Genomic DNA, 17,430 nt, shown 5'->3' with positions numbered 1-17,430 from the left:
GAAGATACTTTTTTCAAAAAACATTTATAAATCCTACCATGCTCAACTTTTGAACGGTACTATATGTAAAAAATACAGTCAGGCAGTATCCAGTGGTAGGAAGGAAATTTCTTTCAGATTTTATAAAAAAAAATAATTGGTGAATTTCACAATTAAACTACTTTAGATGTTTTAGCGCTTGTAATGAAAATGTCAACGCATATAAATAATTTCAAATGTTAACTGCATTTTGCACGAATTTTCTAATTTTTAAGATGATTTTATGGTATCGTGGGCTGGCCATGTTCTTGACAGATTTTGTGTATTTTCTTATAGATCACTCAGATATTAGTAATTAAATTAGAAATAAAATGATTATCTCTATTACAAGACATCCAACTGATACTGAGTAAACACAAGAGAGCGAAATATCATCTGAGTGAACTTTCCTGCTAAAAACCTGCTTTCGTGAGCAGCCACAGATAATGGTCCCAGTGTTGTCAATGGCCTAGAACCAAATTTCTTGTTGCTTTACAGAGCGAAGAAAGAAACACTGCACGGTTACTCAACCATGTGTTATCCAAGTTAAGTGGTACAAATTGTTTATTAACAGGTATTAAGTCATAATACGATCCAACGAGATGAGGGACACGTGTTGCTTTAGATATCTGGCTAGATACTGTCCATCATACATGATTTACACAAAACTAGAAGCAAAAGTTCAACAATCATGAAGAGAAATTGATCACGGATCACAGCCTAATAATGGTCCTAACACAACAGGCAACATAAATTCCATCGTGCACGTAAAAGTTCTAAGGAATGAAAAAAGTTAAATGTTCATCTTTGACAGTCCATTTACATTGTGTGCTAGCTCACACATACTGAAGTCTTTAAGTAAATTTTAGTTCATGGGGTCAATGCTGTTGAACAAATAAAGGGCTGTGATGGGGAACTCCCGTCATCCATGTTATCCACGTGTGCTCTTTAACAGTTTCTGTAACAACAAAGGGAAGAAACACAAACATTTTTAAAACAGGGGGCGGCACCATTGATATACAAAGGGATAATCACTAGAATGTGAGCAATAGCCAGAGTGTATTTATTTCATTTTTGTTTTTTTACGGACTCTTACACCTGCAAAGTTAATTTACAGTAAGGAAAAAAATTATTTGATCCCCTGCTGATTTTGTACGTTTCCCCACTGACAAAGAACTGATCACTCTATAATTTTAATGGTAGGTAGGTCATTTTAATAGGTAATGCTTCTGTGGACAGGTGTCTTTTATACAGGTAAGGAGCTGAGATTGGGAGCAATCGCTTAAAGGGAGTGCTCCTAATCTCAGTTTGTTATCTGTAGAAAAGACAATTGTCCACAGAAGCAATCAATCCATCAGATTCCAAACTCTCCAACCATGGCCAAGACCAAAGAGCTGTCCAACGATGTCAGGGACAAGATTGTAGACCTACACAAGGCTGGAATGGGCTATAAGACCATCGCCATGCAGCTTGGTGAGAAGGTGACAACAGTTGCTATTCGCAAATGGAAGAAACAAAATCTCAATCTCAATCTCCCTCGGTCTGGGGCTCCATGCAAGATCTCACCTCGTGGAGTTTTAATGATCATGAGAATGGAGAGGAATCAGCCCAGAACTACACGGGAGGATCTTGTCAATGATCTCAAGGCAGCTGGGACCATTGTCACCAAGAAAACAACTGGTAACACACTACGCCGTGAAGGACTGAAATCCTGAAGCACCCACAAGGTCCCCATGCTCAAGAAAGCATACGTACAGGCCAGTGAACATCTGAATGATTCAGAGGAGAACTGGGTGAAAGTGTTGTGGTCAGATGAAACCAAAATCGAGCTCTTTGACATCAACTCAACTCTCCGTGTTTGGAGGAGGAGGAATGCTGCCTATAGTCGCTTTTCCACTATCGGGCCGAACAGTTCTAAGAACTGTCAGGTACGGTTCCAGTTGTATTTCCACATGAGCCTTACAAACCGTTCTCTGCCCGGAATTCTTGGCACGGTTAGCCAACTGTGCTGAGCCGTGCTGGTAGAGTTGCTGTGCGTGACGTCGCCACTCTGTTGCCTGGCTACCAGTTTCTCCATAGCTGACTAAGCGGAAGCGCGCTATTTGATCAAATAGCCAAGTAAACAGCTACGCTACGTTCAATATAAAAAAGAAAAAAAATGTCTGAGACAGTCAAATATCTCATCATCGTCCATATCGCGGTTTACATTACACTTGTGTTACCGAGGCAACAACCCGCGCATTTGTATTACATTCCAACAGGCTCCGGGCCAGTCAGCATGGACGATGGACGGGGCCATGTACCATCAGGGCCAGGGCACTGAAGCCAACCAGGACATTGAAAATGGGTGATGATGTAGCCGGATTCCGGCTGCAATACGAGTGTGTTCAATTGCTGCCTTAATTTCTTTTTCAGGTCATGCAGGGCCTGAGCCTAAAAACAATAGATAAAAAAAAAATAAAAAAATTACAGGAGATTCAGCTGGGCCTAATCTACAGTAAAACACTATATTTAAACTAAATCTAACAGCAAACAACACTGCAACAAAAAAAAAAACAACTAAAATTAGGCCTCCATTCTTTATGGAAAATATAATTTCTTTTTTTGACCTGGACATGATTGGGTGACTGGGAGTGTGTTTTTGTACCGTTTTATTCTGATTTGTTTAAAACAAAATTCCATGCACTCCAGTATGGTGTTTAAAGTCATATTAGAATCTATCATAATCAGCAGAGGGAGCACACAGCTGCCAATTTCTTTCCATTTGTGTGTTGATATGAACTCACCCAGTCTCACTCTAAAAAATAGGCTGCACTGTTAACAGACTGGACCTGCAGATAAGCTGCCATTCACCTAATGTAGCTCTTGGCAGTCCACTAATGAACAAATTGATTGCTGTAACACATACTGTTGAGAAGATCAATAGCGCGGCCACGGGTGACATCTGCTAACAATGCAGCCTGATCAAATTAATATGCATTGGAAACCTAACCCAGTCAATCTCAGGTACCCACTGTGCTTGTTAGAGAACATCACTGTCTCAACACATTGTTGGACCTTAGGCTAAAATAAATCAATTGAAGTATAAAGAAGGGAAGTTGGAAATACATTTTGTCTGATAGTTCAATGGTGCACAGACCAGAGATAAAAAGAAGTCACTTTCTAACCTTTTCTTAATAATAAACACAACTAAATGTTTACATGAGAGACCTACACTCACAGAACAAAGGTTCAAGAACAAAGAAAAGCAGCATATTTTGTCCATAGGATCATCTTCACTAGATTTAGGGGAAAATAAATATATACGGTATGTGCATATAAAGACAATTTTAACACTCATACCATGTAATATATTTAACAATGAACAAAAATGCTAATAAATACTTAAAGTGCTTTTAAAAATAAATTATATAGTAATAATAATTAATATATATAATATATAATAATTAAATTCATATCATGATTGTATTATTATATATAATAAAATTATTTATTAAATAAAATGTTATAAATACTATATAAATTTATAATAAAACCGTTTTTGCTGAGCAAACATAAAATGTCAATATTTTCAGCTACATTGACATTGTGGGATATTGCTTGAAAGTTTTAGTATCTTCATTAGTAGGGGTGGAACGGTTCAACTTTTTCACGGTTCGGTTTGTATCACGGTTTTGGTACGGTTCGGTATGTTTAGGGAATAACTATACTGTCAAATAAAAATAAAGAAAATAAGAATAATCTAACTACAAGCAACAGCACAAATAAAAATACAATAGAGTAAAGATACAAATAAAATAATCTGTGATTTTCAGGGGTTTTTTAGGTAGGTCTATAGCATTAGTTTTTAGGTACAGAAATTGAATAAAGTAATCAAATGTAAAACAGCATTGCATATTTGACTGTATAAATTAAAGATTAATCTGTATTAAAGTTATAAAAGTGATTCAATCAAGAGCAGTGAGTGATTTCTTTGTTGTTGCTGTTTGATTAATATTAAGAAAGTGCTGTCACTTTAAGAGAATGCACTAATCCAGTGCACTGAATGCTCAGCCGGCAATGTCTGCTATAGGATACTTACCAAGACGGGCATTTTGACAGAATTTTTGTGAAAATTTGTCCTTTCAAACACAATACTTCAGAGAGAGCTTGATATTTGCGCGTGTTCAAATAGAACACGCGCAAATATCAAGGTGAGGTGCGGGTTTGTGCGCTTCTGATGAGCGCACACACAAATCTTCTCACAGCGTGCGCAAGCTTAAATGTTTAAACTGGCAAAGCTTACTAGAGTTTAGTTTAAACAGAGATATCAATGTATGCTGTTCAGGTCTCACCTGTGAGCGCTCTCTATCAGCACCCGGGTGATGACGGAATAAGAGTGAATGGTTTGTCCACTTTTTTTTTTTTTTTTTTTTAAATCGCTGTTATTGTAATGTACTGGGAAGCCAGAATGCGCATCTATTAACAGAAACATACATTAGCCGAACCCTGTTTGTTTTACGTGTTATTTATAACAAATCATATTACACATGCGTTGTCAGATTTAAATTGAACTGCGGCCCTAGTGCGTGCCGAACTGTGTGGAAAACCCGTTCGGTTCATTTTTTTCCGCAAACCGTGCCATCCCTACTACATAGCTACATTGAACTAATGCAGTTTAGAGGCCTCTTAAACAGCTTAATTATTATGGTGGTGTTGGATACCTTCGCAACAGCTCTGACGTGGTGAACTTTGATGGTTGCTGATTTCTCCTCAAAGGCCTTCACCCTGGACTCCTCTGCTAGACGATGCAGGACAACCAGGAGGTTGAGCTGGGCCTGTGGACACAAGAGAAAAAGCAATTAGTTAATTAATTTGTCATATATCTGACATATATCCAATGTAATTTACAGTACACTTATTACCGACACCATACCCTTTGAGCAATCTAGGACATGTTGACAAAAAGTGACAAGATGGCGCCGCACACGGCAGCCACGGTGCTTCACTCTCCAGTTGTTTTAGTGTTTTTGTTAATTTTTCCCGTTTTTTGTTTCTCAAACACGATCAGTTTAACCAGGGAAGAACTACTGAACATTCGGCAGAAGACACCACAAAATGTCCTACCAGTTTTCAGTTTTTTAGTGGACATTGTAGTCAGCGGAGCGCCGGCGCTGATAAAACGCAGGACGTGCAGCGGGCGACCCAACAAAACGGTGCCATAACAGTGTTAAAGATGATGTGCTGTTCTGATCTAAAAGCACTCTTCATTAACTGTAAGCCATTCTATTTGCCGCGGGACTTCCACTCATTCATTCTCGTGAGTGTTTACATTCCACCGCAAGCGCACGTGAGCTCAGTTTTACAGAAACTTGCTGATCAGATCACAGACACAGAACAACAACACCCAGACTCTGTTTCAATCATTCTTGGGAACTTTAATCAAGCAAATCTCTCACGTGAACTGCCAAAATACAGACAGCATGTTACATGTCCCATCAGAGGGAGTAATATACTGGACCATTGTTACACCACAATAAAGAACGCATACCACTCTGTCCCACGGGCAGCTTTGGGGCTTTCTGATCACTGCCTGGTTCATTTTATACCAACCTACAGGCAAAAACTTAAATCTGCTAAACCTGTAGTAAAGACTGTAAAAAGATGGACCAACGAGACAGAGCGGGTTTTACAAGCCTGTCTCGACCTTACTGATTGGAGTGTTTTTGAAACTGCTGCCACTAATCTGGACGAGCTCACAGAGACTGTAACTTCATATATCAGTTACTGTGAGGATATATGCATTCCCACCAGGACTTATGTAACATTCAACAATGATAAGCCATGGTTTTCAGCCAAAGAGGAAGCCTACAGAAATGGGGACAGAGTCTTGTACAATCAGGCCAGGAACACACTGAATAAGGAGATGAGAGTGGCTAAAAGGACCTATGCTAAAAAGCTGGAAGATGAGTTAACTTCCAATGACTACGCTTCAGTGTGGAAAGGCCTGAAAGCCATCACCAACTACAGGACACCATCCCCCAGCACTGAGGCGAATCGACAACTTGCTGAAGACCTGAATGAGTTTTATTGTAGATTTGAAACTCCCCACATCCTGACCATCTCTCTACACAACCGTTAAACACCTCCAGCAACCCCCCTCTCCCCCACTCCTGTACTTCAGATCAGTGAAGATGATGTGCGCCAGGCCTTCAAGAAGAACAAAAGAAAAAGGCACCAGGCCCCGACGGTGTGACACCAGCCTGCTTGAAAACCTGTGCTGACCAGCTGGGCCCCATCTTTTCACTGATCTTCAATAGATCTCTGGAGTTGTGTGAAGTCCCTTCCTGCTTCAAACGCTCCACCATCATCCCTGTTCTAAAGAAACCCAAGATAACAGGACTTAATGACTACAGACCTGTGGCTCTAACGTCTGTCGTCATGAAGTCATTTGAAAAACTGGTTCTGGCTTATCTAAAGGACATCACTGGACCCTTACTGGACCCCCTGCAGTTTGCTTAACGAGCAAACAGGTCCGTGGATGATGCAGTCAACATGGGACTGCATTAGATCCTGCAACACCTGGACAAATTAGGGATTTATGTGAGGATCCTGTTTGTGGACTTTAGTTCGGCCTTCAACACCATCATTCCAACACTCCTCCAGACCAAACTAACCCAGCTCTCTGTCCCTAGCTCTATCTATCAATGGATCACCAGCTTTCTGACAGATATGCAGCAGCTAGTGAGACTGGGGAAATCCATGTCAAACAGCCGCTCCACCAACACTGGTGCCCCTCAAGGATGTGTTCTCTCCCCACTGCTCTTCTCCCTGTACACCAACAACTGCACCTCTAAGGATGCCTCTGTCAAGCTCCTGAAGTTTGCAGACGACACCACACTCATGGGCCTCATCCAGGACGGTGACAAGTCTGCCTACAGACAGGAGGTTAAAGAGCTGGCTGTCTGGTGCAGTCAACATGGAGCTTAATACACTCAAAACTGTGGAGATGATCATGGACTTCAGGAGAAACCCCCCTGCACTCTCCCCACTCATCATCATGAACAGCACTGTCGCTGCAGTGAAGACATTCAAGTTCCTGGGATCCATCATCTCCCAGGATCTGAATTGGGACACTCACATCGACTTTGTAAAAAAAAAAGCCCAACAAAGGTTGTACTTGCTTCGCCAGTTGAGGAAGTTTAACCTGCAACAGGAGCTGCTGAAACAGTTCTACTCAGCCATCACTGAGTCTGTCCTGTGCACTTCAATAACTGTCTGGTTTGGCTCAGCTACAAAATTAGGCATCAGAAGACTACAGAGTACAGTCCGGTCTGCTGTACAGATTATCGGTGCCCCCCTGCCCACCCTTCAAGAACTTGTGTATTTTTTTTTTTATTCTCATCTTATTTTTGATCAGAATCAGCTTTACTGCCAGGTATGTTTGCACATACGAGGAATTTGTTTTAGTGACAGTAGCTCCACAGTGCGACAGAATGACAGCAACAGGACAGGACAAAGATAGTAAAAAAAAAAAAAAAAATATTGTACAAATACATAAAAATGGCCAATGTGCCAAATAGCACAAACACAATATACAAATTAGACAATTCAGTATGTACAGGTATGTTAGGTGCAAATTTGAAATGTAATAAGTATGTGTGTAAAATAAACATAAAAAGTACGATAGTGTTGTGTGTTTTATGTTTATTGTTAAGAGTTCAAGTGTTCATGAGATGGATTGCCTGAGGGAAGAAACTGTTCCTATGTCTGGTCGTTCTGGTGCTCAGAGCTCTGTAGTGTCGACAAGACGGCAACAGTTCAAAGAGGGAGTGTGCTGGGTGTGAGGGGTCCAGAGTGATTTTACCAGCCCTTTTGCTCACTCTGGATAAGTACAGTTCTTGGAGAGTGGGAAGGGTTGTACCAATGATTCGCTCAGCAGTCCGGACTATCCTCTGTAGTCTTCTGAGGTCAGATTTGGTAGCTGAGCTGAACCAGACAGTTATTGAAGTGCAGAGGATGGATTCAATGATGGCAGAGTAGAACTGTTTCAGTAAGTCCTATGACAGATTGAACTTCCTCAGCTGGCAAAGGAAGTACAACCTCTGCTGGGCCTTTTTCACAATAGAGTCAATGTGAATGTCCCACTTCAGGTCCTGAGAAATTGTGGTGCCCAGGAACCTGAATGACTCTACTGCAGTCACAGTGCTGTTCATGTTGGTGAGTGGGGGGAGAGCAGGGGGGTTTCTCCTGAAGTCCACGATCATCTCCACAGTTTTGAGCGTGTTGAGGTCCAGGTTGTTAAGACTGCACAAGACAGCCAGCTCCTTAACCTCCTGTCTGTAAGCAGACTCGTCACCGTCCTGAATGAGGCCGATCAGTGTGGTGTCGTCTGCAAACTTCAGGAGCTTGACAGAGGGGTCTTTAGATGTGCAGTCGTTGGTGTAGAGGGAGAAGAGCAGTGGGGAGAGAACGCAGCCCTGAGGAGCTCCAGTGCTGATGGTGTGGGTGCTGGATGAGAATTTTCCCAGCCTCACTAGCTGCTGCCTGTCTGTCAGGAAGATGTTGATTCACTGACAGACGGAGGTGGGGACGGAGAGCTGAGTTAGTTTGGGCAGGAGGTGGTCTGGAATGATAGTGTTTAAGGCCGAGCTGAAGTCCACAAACAGGACCCTCACATAAGTCCCTGGTCTGTCTAGGTGTTGCAGTGTGTAATGCAGTCCCATGTTGACTGCATCATCCACATGATGTCTTTAATCCACAGATTATTGTCTGTGTGTCGATGTTGAACTGGAAGCTTATGACACTAAAACAAATTCCTTGTATGAGCAAGCGTAATTGGCAATAAAAGCTCTTTTTGATTCTGATGTAAATGGAATACACCGAGAACAATTGTTAATGGCTAATTAGGCAAGGCAAGTCGTTTGCAGAATATATAGACTGTACATTATTATTGCAAAAATTACTTGTTTATTACTCAAGATAAACACGCAAAGGCAGAAAACATATTAGTTTCCTTCAACCAAAAAGTAAAACTAAGCCAAAGTAAAAAAAAAACTACAATGCTAAAGTGATGGACAGCCATGCAATCATTTCAAGAGGCTCTTAGTGACTTGGCACACAAAATGCCGAACACTTGGAGTCAAGAGGACTATCCAATGTTTTGATCGACTCAAGTGAATATCATCCGCCAGGTGTAGCATGCAGAGCTCACCCTATACCTGTGCATGGATCAACAGATAAGTACCGCTGTAAAGGAGGATTATGTTACAGGAACTGCTAGGCAGATCCAGGAGAAGGGAAAAGTGAAAGACAAATCTTCCAGCCCTCCCCAAAGACATGGATCCTTTTGCAACCTTGTCGGATTAGACCAGGAAATGGTTTCATTTTCAGCACTTCATCTGTCTTGGTGCATTTTGTCACGAGATGCTGAACGGAGGTCTGCACTCTGGGATGGATTTCACATCAGCCTTGAGCTCAAATTAAGTTTACATATTTAAAATCACCACCACTTGTGCTGGAACATGTGCTAACATGACAACGTTGTATACAACATACTCTACAACAATATGAACCAAAGAAATAAACACAGAGAAAGCGCAATGTATAGGTGTGTCTTCCTGGTGCAGTTCATAATGCAAATATGAAGTGATTCTATTGTCTGAGGGTATTTCCATCATCATTTAAACAATTTAGGTGATTCTAAACCACATAGCCATGTGTATGAATAATCATTATATGCATAATGAGATGCTTTTGAGAGTGCATCACAATTTGCCATTACTTTCTCCCAAGTCTCTGTAACATTCAGTTTTATTTTTTTTTTCATGACAACATAACATCTAATAAGCCAGTAACTATTTTCTTTTTATGACAACCGATAAATTGCTGATATTATAAATCTTTACTACTTTATTTAAAAAAAAACAAACAAAATGAACAGTTTCTATATAAATATCAATTTAAATATCACAACCTGTTACATGTCATATTTAACATTCTAAATATTAAAACAAATAACCACATTGTGAACAATAAATATCCAATACCTGCGAACATACATAGATACATACATACAGTGGTGTGAAAAAGTGTTGACCCCCTTCCTGATTTTTTTTTTTTTTGCATGTTTGTCGCACTTTAATGTTTCAGATCATCAAACTAATTTAAATATTAATCAAAGATAACACAAGTAAACACAACATGCTGTTTTTGAATGAAGTTTTTTTTATTATGAAGGGAAAACAAAATCCAAACCCACATGGCCCTGTGTGAAAAAGTGCTTGCCCCCTAAACCTAATAACTGGTTTATATAGCCACATTGGAGGGTTTTCGAGCATGAACCGCCTTTTTAAGGTCATGCTACAGCATCTCAATAGGATTCAGGTCAGGACTTTGACTAGGCCACTCCAAAGTCTTCATTTTGTTTTTCTTCAGCCATTCAGAGGTGGATTTGCTGGTGTATTTTGGATCACTGTCCTACTGCAGAACCCAAGTTCGCTTCAGCTTGAGGTCACGAACAGATGGCCGGACATTGTCCTTCAGGATTTTTTGGTAGACAGCTGAATTCATGGTTCCATTTATCACAGCAAGTCTTCCAGGTCCTGAAGCAGCAAAACAGCCCCAGACCATCACACTACCAGCCACCATATTTTACTGTTGGTATAATGTTCTTTTTCTGAAATGCTGTGTTACTTTTACGCCAGCTGTAATGGGACACACACCTTCCAAAAAGTTCAACTTTTGTCTCGTCAGTCCACAGAGTATTTTCCCAAAAGTCTTGGGGATCATCAAGATGTTTTCTGGCAAAACTGAGACGAGCCTTTATGTTATTTTTGCTCAGCAGCGGTTTCCGTCTTGGAACTCTGCCATGCAGGACATTTTTGCCCAGTCTCTTTCTTATGGTGGAGTCATGAACACTGACCTTAACTGAGGCAAGTGAGGCCTGCAGTTCTTTAGATGTTGTTGTGGGGTCTTTTGCGACTTCTTGGATGAGTCGTCGCTGCGCTCTTGGGGTAATCTTGGTCGGCCGGCCACTGTTCCATGTTTTCGCCATTTGTGGATAATGGCTCTCACTGTGGTTCGCTGGAGTCCCAAAGCTTTAGAAATTAAGGCTTTATAACCTTTTCCAGACTGATAGATCTCAATTACTTTCTTTCTCATTTGTTCCTGAATTTCTTTGGACCTCAACATGATGTGTAGCTTTTGAGGATTTTTTGGTCTACTTCACTTTGTCAGGCAGGTCCTATTTAAGTGATTTCTTGATTCCGAACAGGTGTGGCAGTAATCAGGCCTGGATGTGGCTAGAGAAACTGAACTCAGGTGTGATAAACCACAGTTATGTTTTAAAGGGGGGCGCAAACACTTTTCCACACAGGGCCATGTGTGTTTGGATTTTGTTTTCCCTTCATAAAAAAACCCTTCATTTAAAAACTGCATATTGTGTTTACTTGTGTTATCTTTGATTAATATTAAAATTTGTTTGATGATCTGAAACGAAAGTGAAAGTGTGACAAACATGCAAAAAAATAAAAAATCAGGAAGGGGACCAACACTTTTTCACACCACTGTACATGCATGTCGTGCATACATACATAAAAATGTTTTTGATTCTCTTACTCACTTACTTACTTCTCCCTCAGACTGTTTTTGGTGCTGTAGTGTACCTTTAAGACAGGCTATAACATCAAATACTTCATATTGATTATTTCTGGCCTGTTTTTACAGCTTAGTTTTCATAAACTGACTGAGGAAGGAGATTTGTGTTGTGAACATATTCTTAATATTCCTAATAACAAAATGTGAAACTTATTTCCTGCACTTTCACCTCCACTGTGATCTGCACTATGTACTGCTACAAGCTGTTATATAAAGAAAGTTCAGTATATTATTCCCTGCACTTTCTTTCTGTCTCAAAAACACACATACACAAATTAAACAAGTGACCACATCCACTGAACCACATCCAGCTAGTTTTCCTAATGATTTCAGATGAAAAAAGGCAGTTCTCCTTGTGCATCTACACAACGCCATTTGGATGTAATTTAAATCTATTAATACCTCATTTTCATAATTGTGGGTCATCTCTAGGGCATCTGAATACTTCTCCAACAGCTGGTCTTGAGAGTGTTTTCAAGAAGGAAACTGAGAAGCCCATGAAGGCTTCCCCTGTGCCAGAGGCTTTGCCAAAACATAACGACCGGGCTGAACTGATTACAGCGGAGGCTGTCTCTGCTGCCTCGCTCAGACACGGAATGCACATGGAATCCTCACTGAGAGCAGAGGAGTGCAGAGAAAACCAGTCTCAGCAGCATTAGGAACATTAAAGAGCCTCAGAGTGTGCAATGCAGACTTACATTGTCCTGTGATCTATCCAAATGTCATCTTGGTCTTGTAACAAAAAACAAGCGTAACAAGATGAATCTGGATTTACATTACCTGAAGGAAATCCCTTTGCTCAGACTGCAGAAAAAGAAAAGTGTGAGTTTAAGTGTAAGTTTCAAGGCTAGTTCACACTGCACCATTAAACACCAGATGAGTTAACAACACTGATACAACAAAACCAACAGCCAATTATGTTTTTTAGCCTTTAGGCCTTCTTGTTTCTCAAACAATAGAGCATAGCACTAGCAACTCCTTATGTTCAATTCCCAGGGAATTTAACCAACCAACCACCTAAAAAAAAAGCACCATCTTTGCACTGTAAAGTTATAAGAAAATTAAAATTCTGGACAATACCGATAATTATATTTAAAAAAAAGCTACATTAAAAAGATCCATTTAAAAATTATATACTCTTCTGTCTAAATAATATAAAAAATCAATCACTTTAAATTTTACACGAGTTAATTTAATTTTGGGCATCACAGAATTATAAATAACTGAATAAAAAAAAATCTTCATTTTGACAAATTTGCTGAAAATTATAAAGTGAGCATTAGATGCCAATGTAATATGAAAATATAAAGAATGAGCATGCACAATTTAATCCAATATTGACAAATTAAAAATAATAATAATATTGGCCACATTTCAGTATGCAAATGAATGCAAGAAAGAAGACAACAGCAAATCCTGTTGAACATTCTAGCAACATAAATCTATTCTAACAATGCAAGAATTTAAAATTTTCAAAAAAGCACAAATTCATAACATTCACCTCACCAGACACAACAGACCAGGATTTGCATTTATCAGCAAATTAAACACTCTTGAACAACCTGCAACCACCAATTTGCACCAGTTCAGGAACCCATCATCCAATTACAGTACACAAGACAGGCACAACTTCTAATGACCTGGTGTGAAAATGCCAGGAGCTGTTGGCCTCGGCCGCCAAAACAGGCCGTTGATTTTCCACACTTTCCCAGAGATTCTTAACACCAGGGAGGAAATGTTGCTGTTGGGGGGCAAGAGTGGGTCTACAATTTGGGGGGAGATCTGGAAAAAGAAAACAGACACTTTTTCACAGCTTCCTTGCAGGATGCAGCAGATTATTTCCATGTTCAATCAACCATCAAATGCAGCATAGGCTATCTTAGTTCAGCAGGGGGAACAAAGCGTTGTCTTAAGCCACTGCTCCACCCGGCGGGACGCACTTATAAACAGGAGAGATGAAATAGTATGACTGGGATAATCTCACAAGCTGTTTTGGTGCTTATAGAGTAAGATCTGATGCAGGAGACAGGAAACATGAGTCTAGGCACTTTGGAGAGAGTGCAGAATAGGTAAGTAAAAGCCATCAAGGAGAAATCTGGATCAAAAGTTTCTGAGGAAATTGAAAATGTATTCTTGTTATTGTTTTAGAGTTTAAAATCAGTATTCTGGGTGTAAACACCTCTGTTTCTCATTTTCCATTTTGACATCTACTATACCAGTCTATTTATGCTAACTGAGGCCTAAAATTGCCTCTGTAAATGATATAAATACCTGCAGTACACATAATTTTGTTTCCAAAAGAATTGTTTTTGCATACGACTTAAATTTCAATCTGTTCCTCATGAACACACAAAGCTATCAAAAGGCTTCAGAAGACTTAAAAAAAAAATTTAATTTTCGAAAGATTTAGAAGGATTCAAAGATCATACATTCATGATCCGTAGTCAAAGAACAGGTTCTTAAGAGTCAATTGTTTATGAATCAGACTACACTGGTCATGCTACATGTTTGCTTTTGAGTGAAGCAAAAAAAAATTATTTATGTAATTATTGTGTGTTTATCTTATCACATCCAATTCAGAATGCAATCACATTTTTTTCCACTGAACCTATAAATTTAATATCGGTGCTGGAAATACTTGTAATTGTAGGTCTACAATCAGGGAACTAATGGTTTCATTTGAAAGCCAAAACACAATAATAGCTTGACCATTTAAAAGTAGACTCATTCATGATGTGATGCATAAGGCTAAGTGTGAAGGGCCTTATTAGGAATTTTGTCATTAAAAGCACAGGAAACCAGATCAAACCGGTACATATTCATAGGACGGTAAAAAAGCCTTTCTTTCATTTTTTCCTGCATTTTCCTTTTAATTTAATGGCTGGATTAGACCCCTGTAAAGCAGAGCACCTTTCAGGCAGCTTTTACATCCCCACCTCCAGTCTCTATAAAGAAAGACCAGCTGCAATGGACCTTTAATTAGGACCCTGTTAGCACACGGACATCCTACACACACACAGAGCATAATCAACTATGTACAGTCAGTGCCCCTCAATTTAAAAACAACGGAAAAGCAATTCCCTAATTCCCATGGAAAACACTAGGCAAACTTGCCGAAAGGCAAACCTCAATCAACCTAAACCACTGGACTCCCCTTTTGAAAACTGAAGTTCCTTTTAATCAACTTAAGCTATGAAGTGGTCAGCATCAAGCAATCAAAAAGGCAGCATGCGACACTGCCATACATCTATTGCATGTAACAACATTTACAGTGGCCACTTCACGTGATAATACATAACACAAATTGGTTTCATCAGTGCCGCTCGGATATAAAATGTTAAACAAATGTAAACACATCTGCTAAGTTAAAGGGCCAAGTTCCTTAAAATAAAATCCACTTCAAAAAAGTCACAATATGGTGGTTTGATTTTAATGGCTTGTCCTCCCATTTGTGGTTTCCTGATCCTAGAATTAGGTATTTTCCTAAGTGACAAGATGGGCAAGAACTTTACAATGGTAGCATCAAATCATTACCGTTGGAGCCATGGTCTTGCAGTTATTGAAAATGCTCTACATATGTTTTTAATGGAGACAATGTGAGTTAGAATATAGCTTATAGTCATGTCCCAGTCCAGTTTCACATAATAATATTAATAACCAAAAAAAGACAAACAATTTTTTAGAAACAAGTCAGAAATAAATAACAATATTGTAAATATTGTAAATTCTTAAAGAGAAGAGTTGCTGGTGGGAGACAGCAGTGCTTCTTGATTTTTGTATAATAATGCAAATAAGCAATAAAATGCATCAGACAGTAACATTAAACATTTCAAATCACCTCCATATGAAAACTACTTTGGGAAACAACTTTTTTCTTTGGGAAACAACATCATAAGCTTCCTCGTAATGAGGTCTGCAAAAAGACATGAAAGGAGCCAGTAATGTCCCACTAATTCAGCTCTTTTGCATTAGCTGTATTCCTTTCTCTAAACAAACTGGCTCACCCATGCTGTAAGCTATATATAAAGTGTTTGTTCCAAATCAACTAATGTGGTATAGTCCTGTAAAGTCTACTACTAGCGCTATATCTTTCCATAAATAATTGCAACCAAAGTTAAAATGCATTATAATATTTGCAGATTCCTTGTTACATGTGAAATTGGTTGTATGTAAAAAAAATTTATGTTTTGTACTTTATAAAGGTGTAACAACAAATAGCTAGAAGTATTGTAACTGTGGTTAAAATAATGCATTAATGTACTAAAATACTTTTATTAAGTACTTAAGTACTGAGGAGAGTCCTAAAAACATGCAACCTGGCCATACTGCATTATGTTCACATAGGGTCTTAATAACTGCTTTGTATTGCATTGTGCTACGATAATAATAAAAAAAAATCAGATCTTGCTCCTTCAAAATAACAGAATATTCAAAGGAAAACTATTTTTGGTAACACTTTACAATAAGGTTCACTAGTTAACATTAGTTCAAATGAACTAAGAATGAACAGTATGTCTACAGCATTTATTAATCTTAGTTCATGTTAATTTCAGCATTTACTAATGCATTATTGAAATCTCAAGTTGTTAACATTAGTTAATGCACTATGAACTAACAATGAACGACTGTATTTTTATTAACTAACGTTAACAAAGATGAATAAATACTAGTAACATATGTATTGATCATTGTTTGTTCATGTTAAAGTTAATACATTAATGTAACAAATGACACATTGTAAAGTGTTACCCTATTTTTCTTTAAGTGAATAACACATTGCAATTTTCTTCCAATTCTGACCTGTGCATTGCAATGGATTTGCAAAAAAAAAAAATGGATTTTTTAATCTTTTAAAATTCACAAGACAAGAACAAAAACTATTTCCTCCCCGTCCCTGATGACAACTTATAGATGTGTCTTAAAACCTACTGATCTCCCTGCCTAGACATCATTACTGTGCTTCATATACGTTCCGAACTTCCTAAGCTGTCCATAGTGCTGTCTAAGTAGGCAGCTTACTAGATTTTGAGGCACAGACCTAACGTTATAAACGAACATCCATCTCTACCCCAGTAAACATGACGTAAATTAGCCTAGAGATGAAACTGACTAACATTTACACAACTGCATAACAGTACACATGTCATCTGACAGCTAAATTAAATCTGAAAGCATAATTCCATATGAATATGACGCCCGTTTAGTGTTGGAAACTGTTGTGGTTCATTTTCATTCACTCACCATTAAGTCTGCGTTTTTTCCAATCCGTATATTAGTGTTCTTCTTCATATGGAGCTTCAGGGCTGCTCTCGGTGCTTTCTTTGACATGTTTTGGATGTTTGAAGGCGTTAGTTTACCGTTTTGAAGATCGAAAATAAAGCTCGCGACTGTTTGTTTTTTGTTGTATTCAAAATACCGCGCGTTTCACTACCGGCTCCTGATGATGACGTCTAAAGAGCTCATTGGTTGCTCTCGCGAGCACGTGATTTGTGCGTATTTACATCGATCTGTGGGTGACCTTGTGTGAAGTTATGAATCTATATATTTCTTTGAAAGTTTAGAATGTAATTCAGCGTTTTACATAAGAAATTATAGTCAGACAATTTTTATTTGATTAATCTAGTTCTGTTTTGGCTTAATGATTTTACACAAGTGAAAAAGTATTTGTTTAAACTTTTATTTTTTATTTTTGGTTAAAGATACAAAACGTTTAATGTCTTCTGTATGTATTATAGTTATTTAATGCGATTACAGCTATTTTAATTTAATTATGCC

At 38.8% G+C, this 17,430-nt stretch overlaps 1 protein-coding gene across 1 annotated transcript; it reads right to left on the bottom strand.

Moving 5' to 3' along the window:
* Positions 1–553: 553 nt before the first annotated feature.
* Positions 554–17,103, bottom strand: cenpw (centromere protein W). The gene is made up of 3 exons (XM_079429491.1): positions 16,897–17,103; positions 4,722–4,835; positions 554–976 (listed from the first exon to the last, which is right to left on the bottom strand). Exons 1-3 carry the CDS (start codon positions 16,981–16,983, stop codon positions 950–952), a joined length of 228 nt encoding a protein of 75 aa, XP_079285617.1. The 5' UTR covers positions 16,984–17,103; the 3' UTR covers positions 554–949.
* Positions 17,104–17,430: the final 327 nt, after the last annotated feature.

This window comes from Barbus barbus (genome assembly GCF_936440315.1).
Source record: "Barbus barbus genome assembly, chromosome: 12".
In the NCBI taxonomy this organism is placed as follows: Eukaryota; Metazoa; Chordata; class Actinopteri; order Cypriniformes; family Cyprinidae; genus Barbus; species Barbus barbus.
The sequence above is the reverse complement of the archived record's forward strand: the minus strand, read 5'-3'. Positions and strand labels throughout refer to the sequence as shown.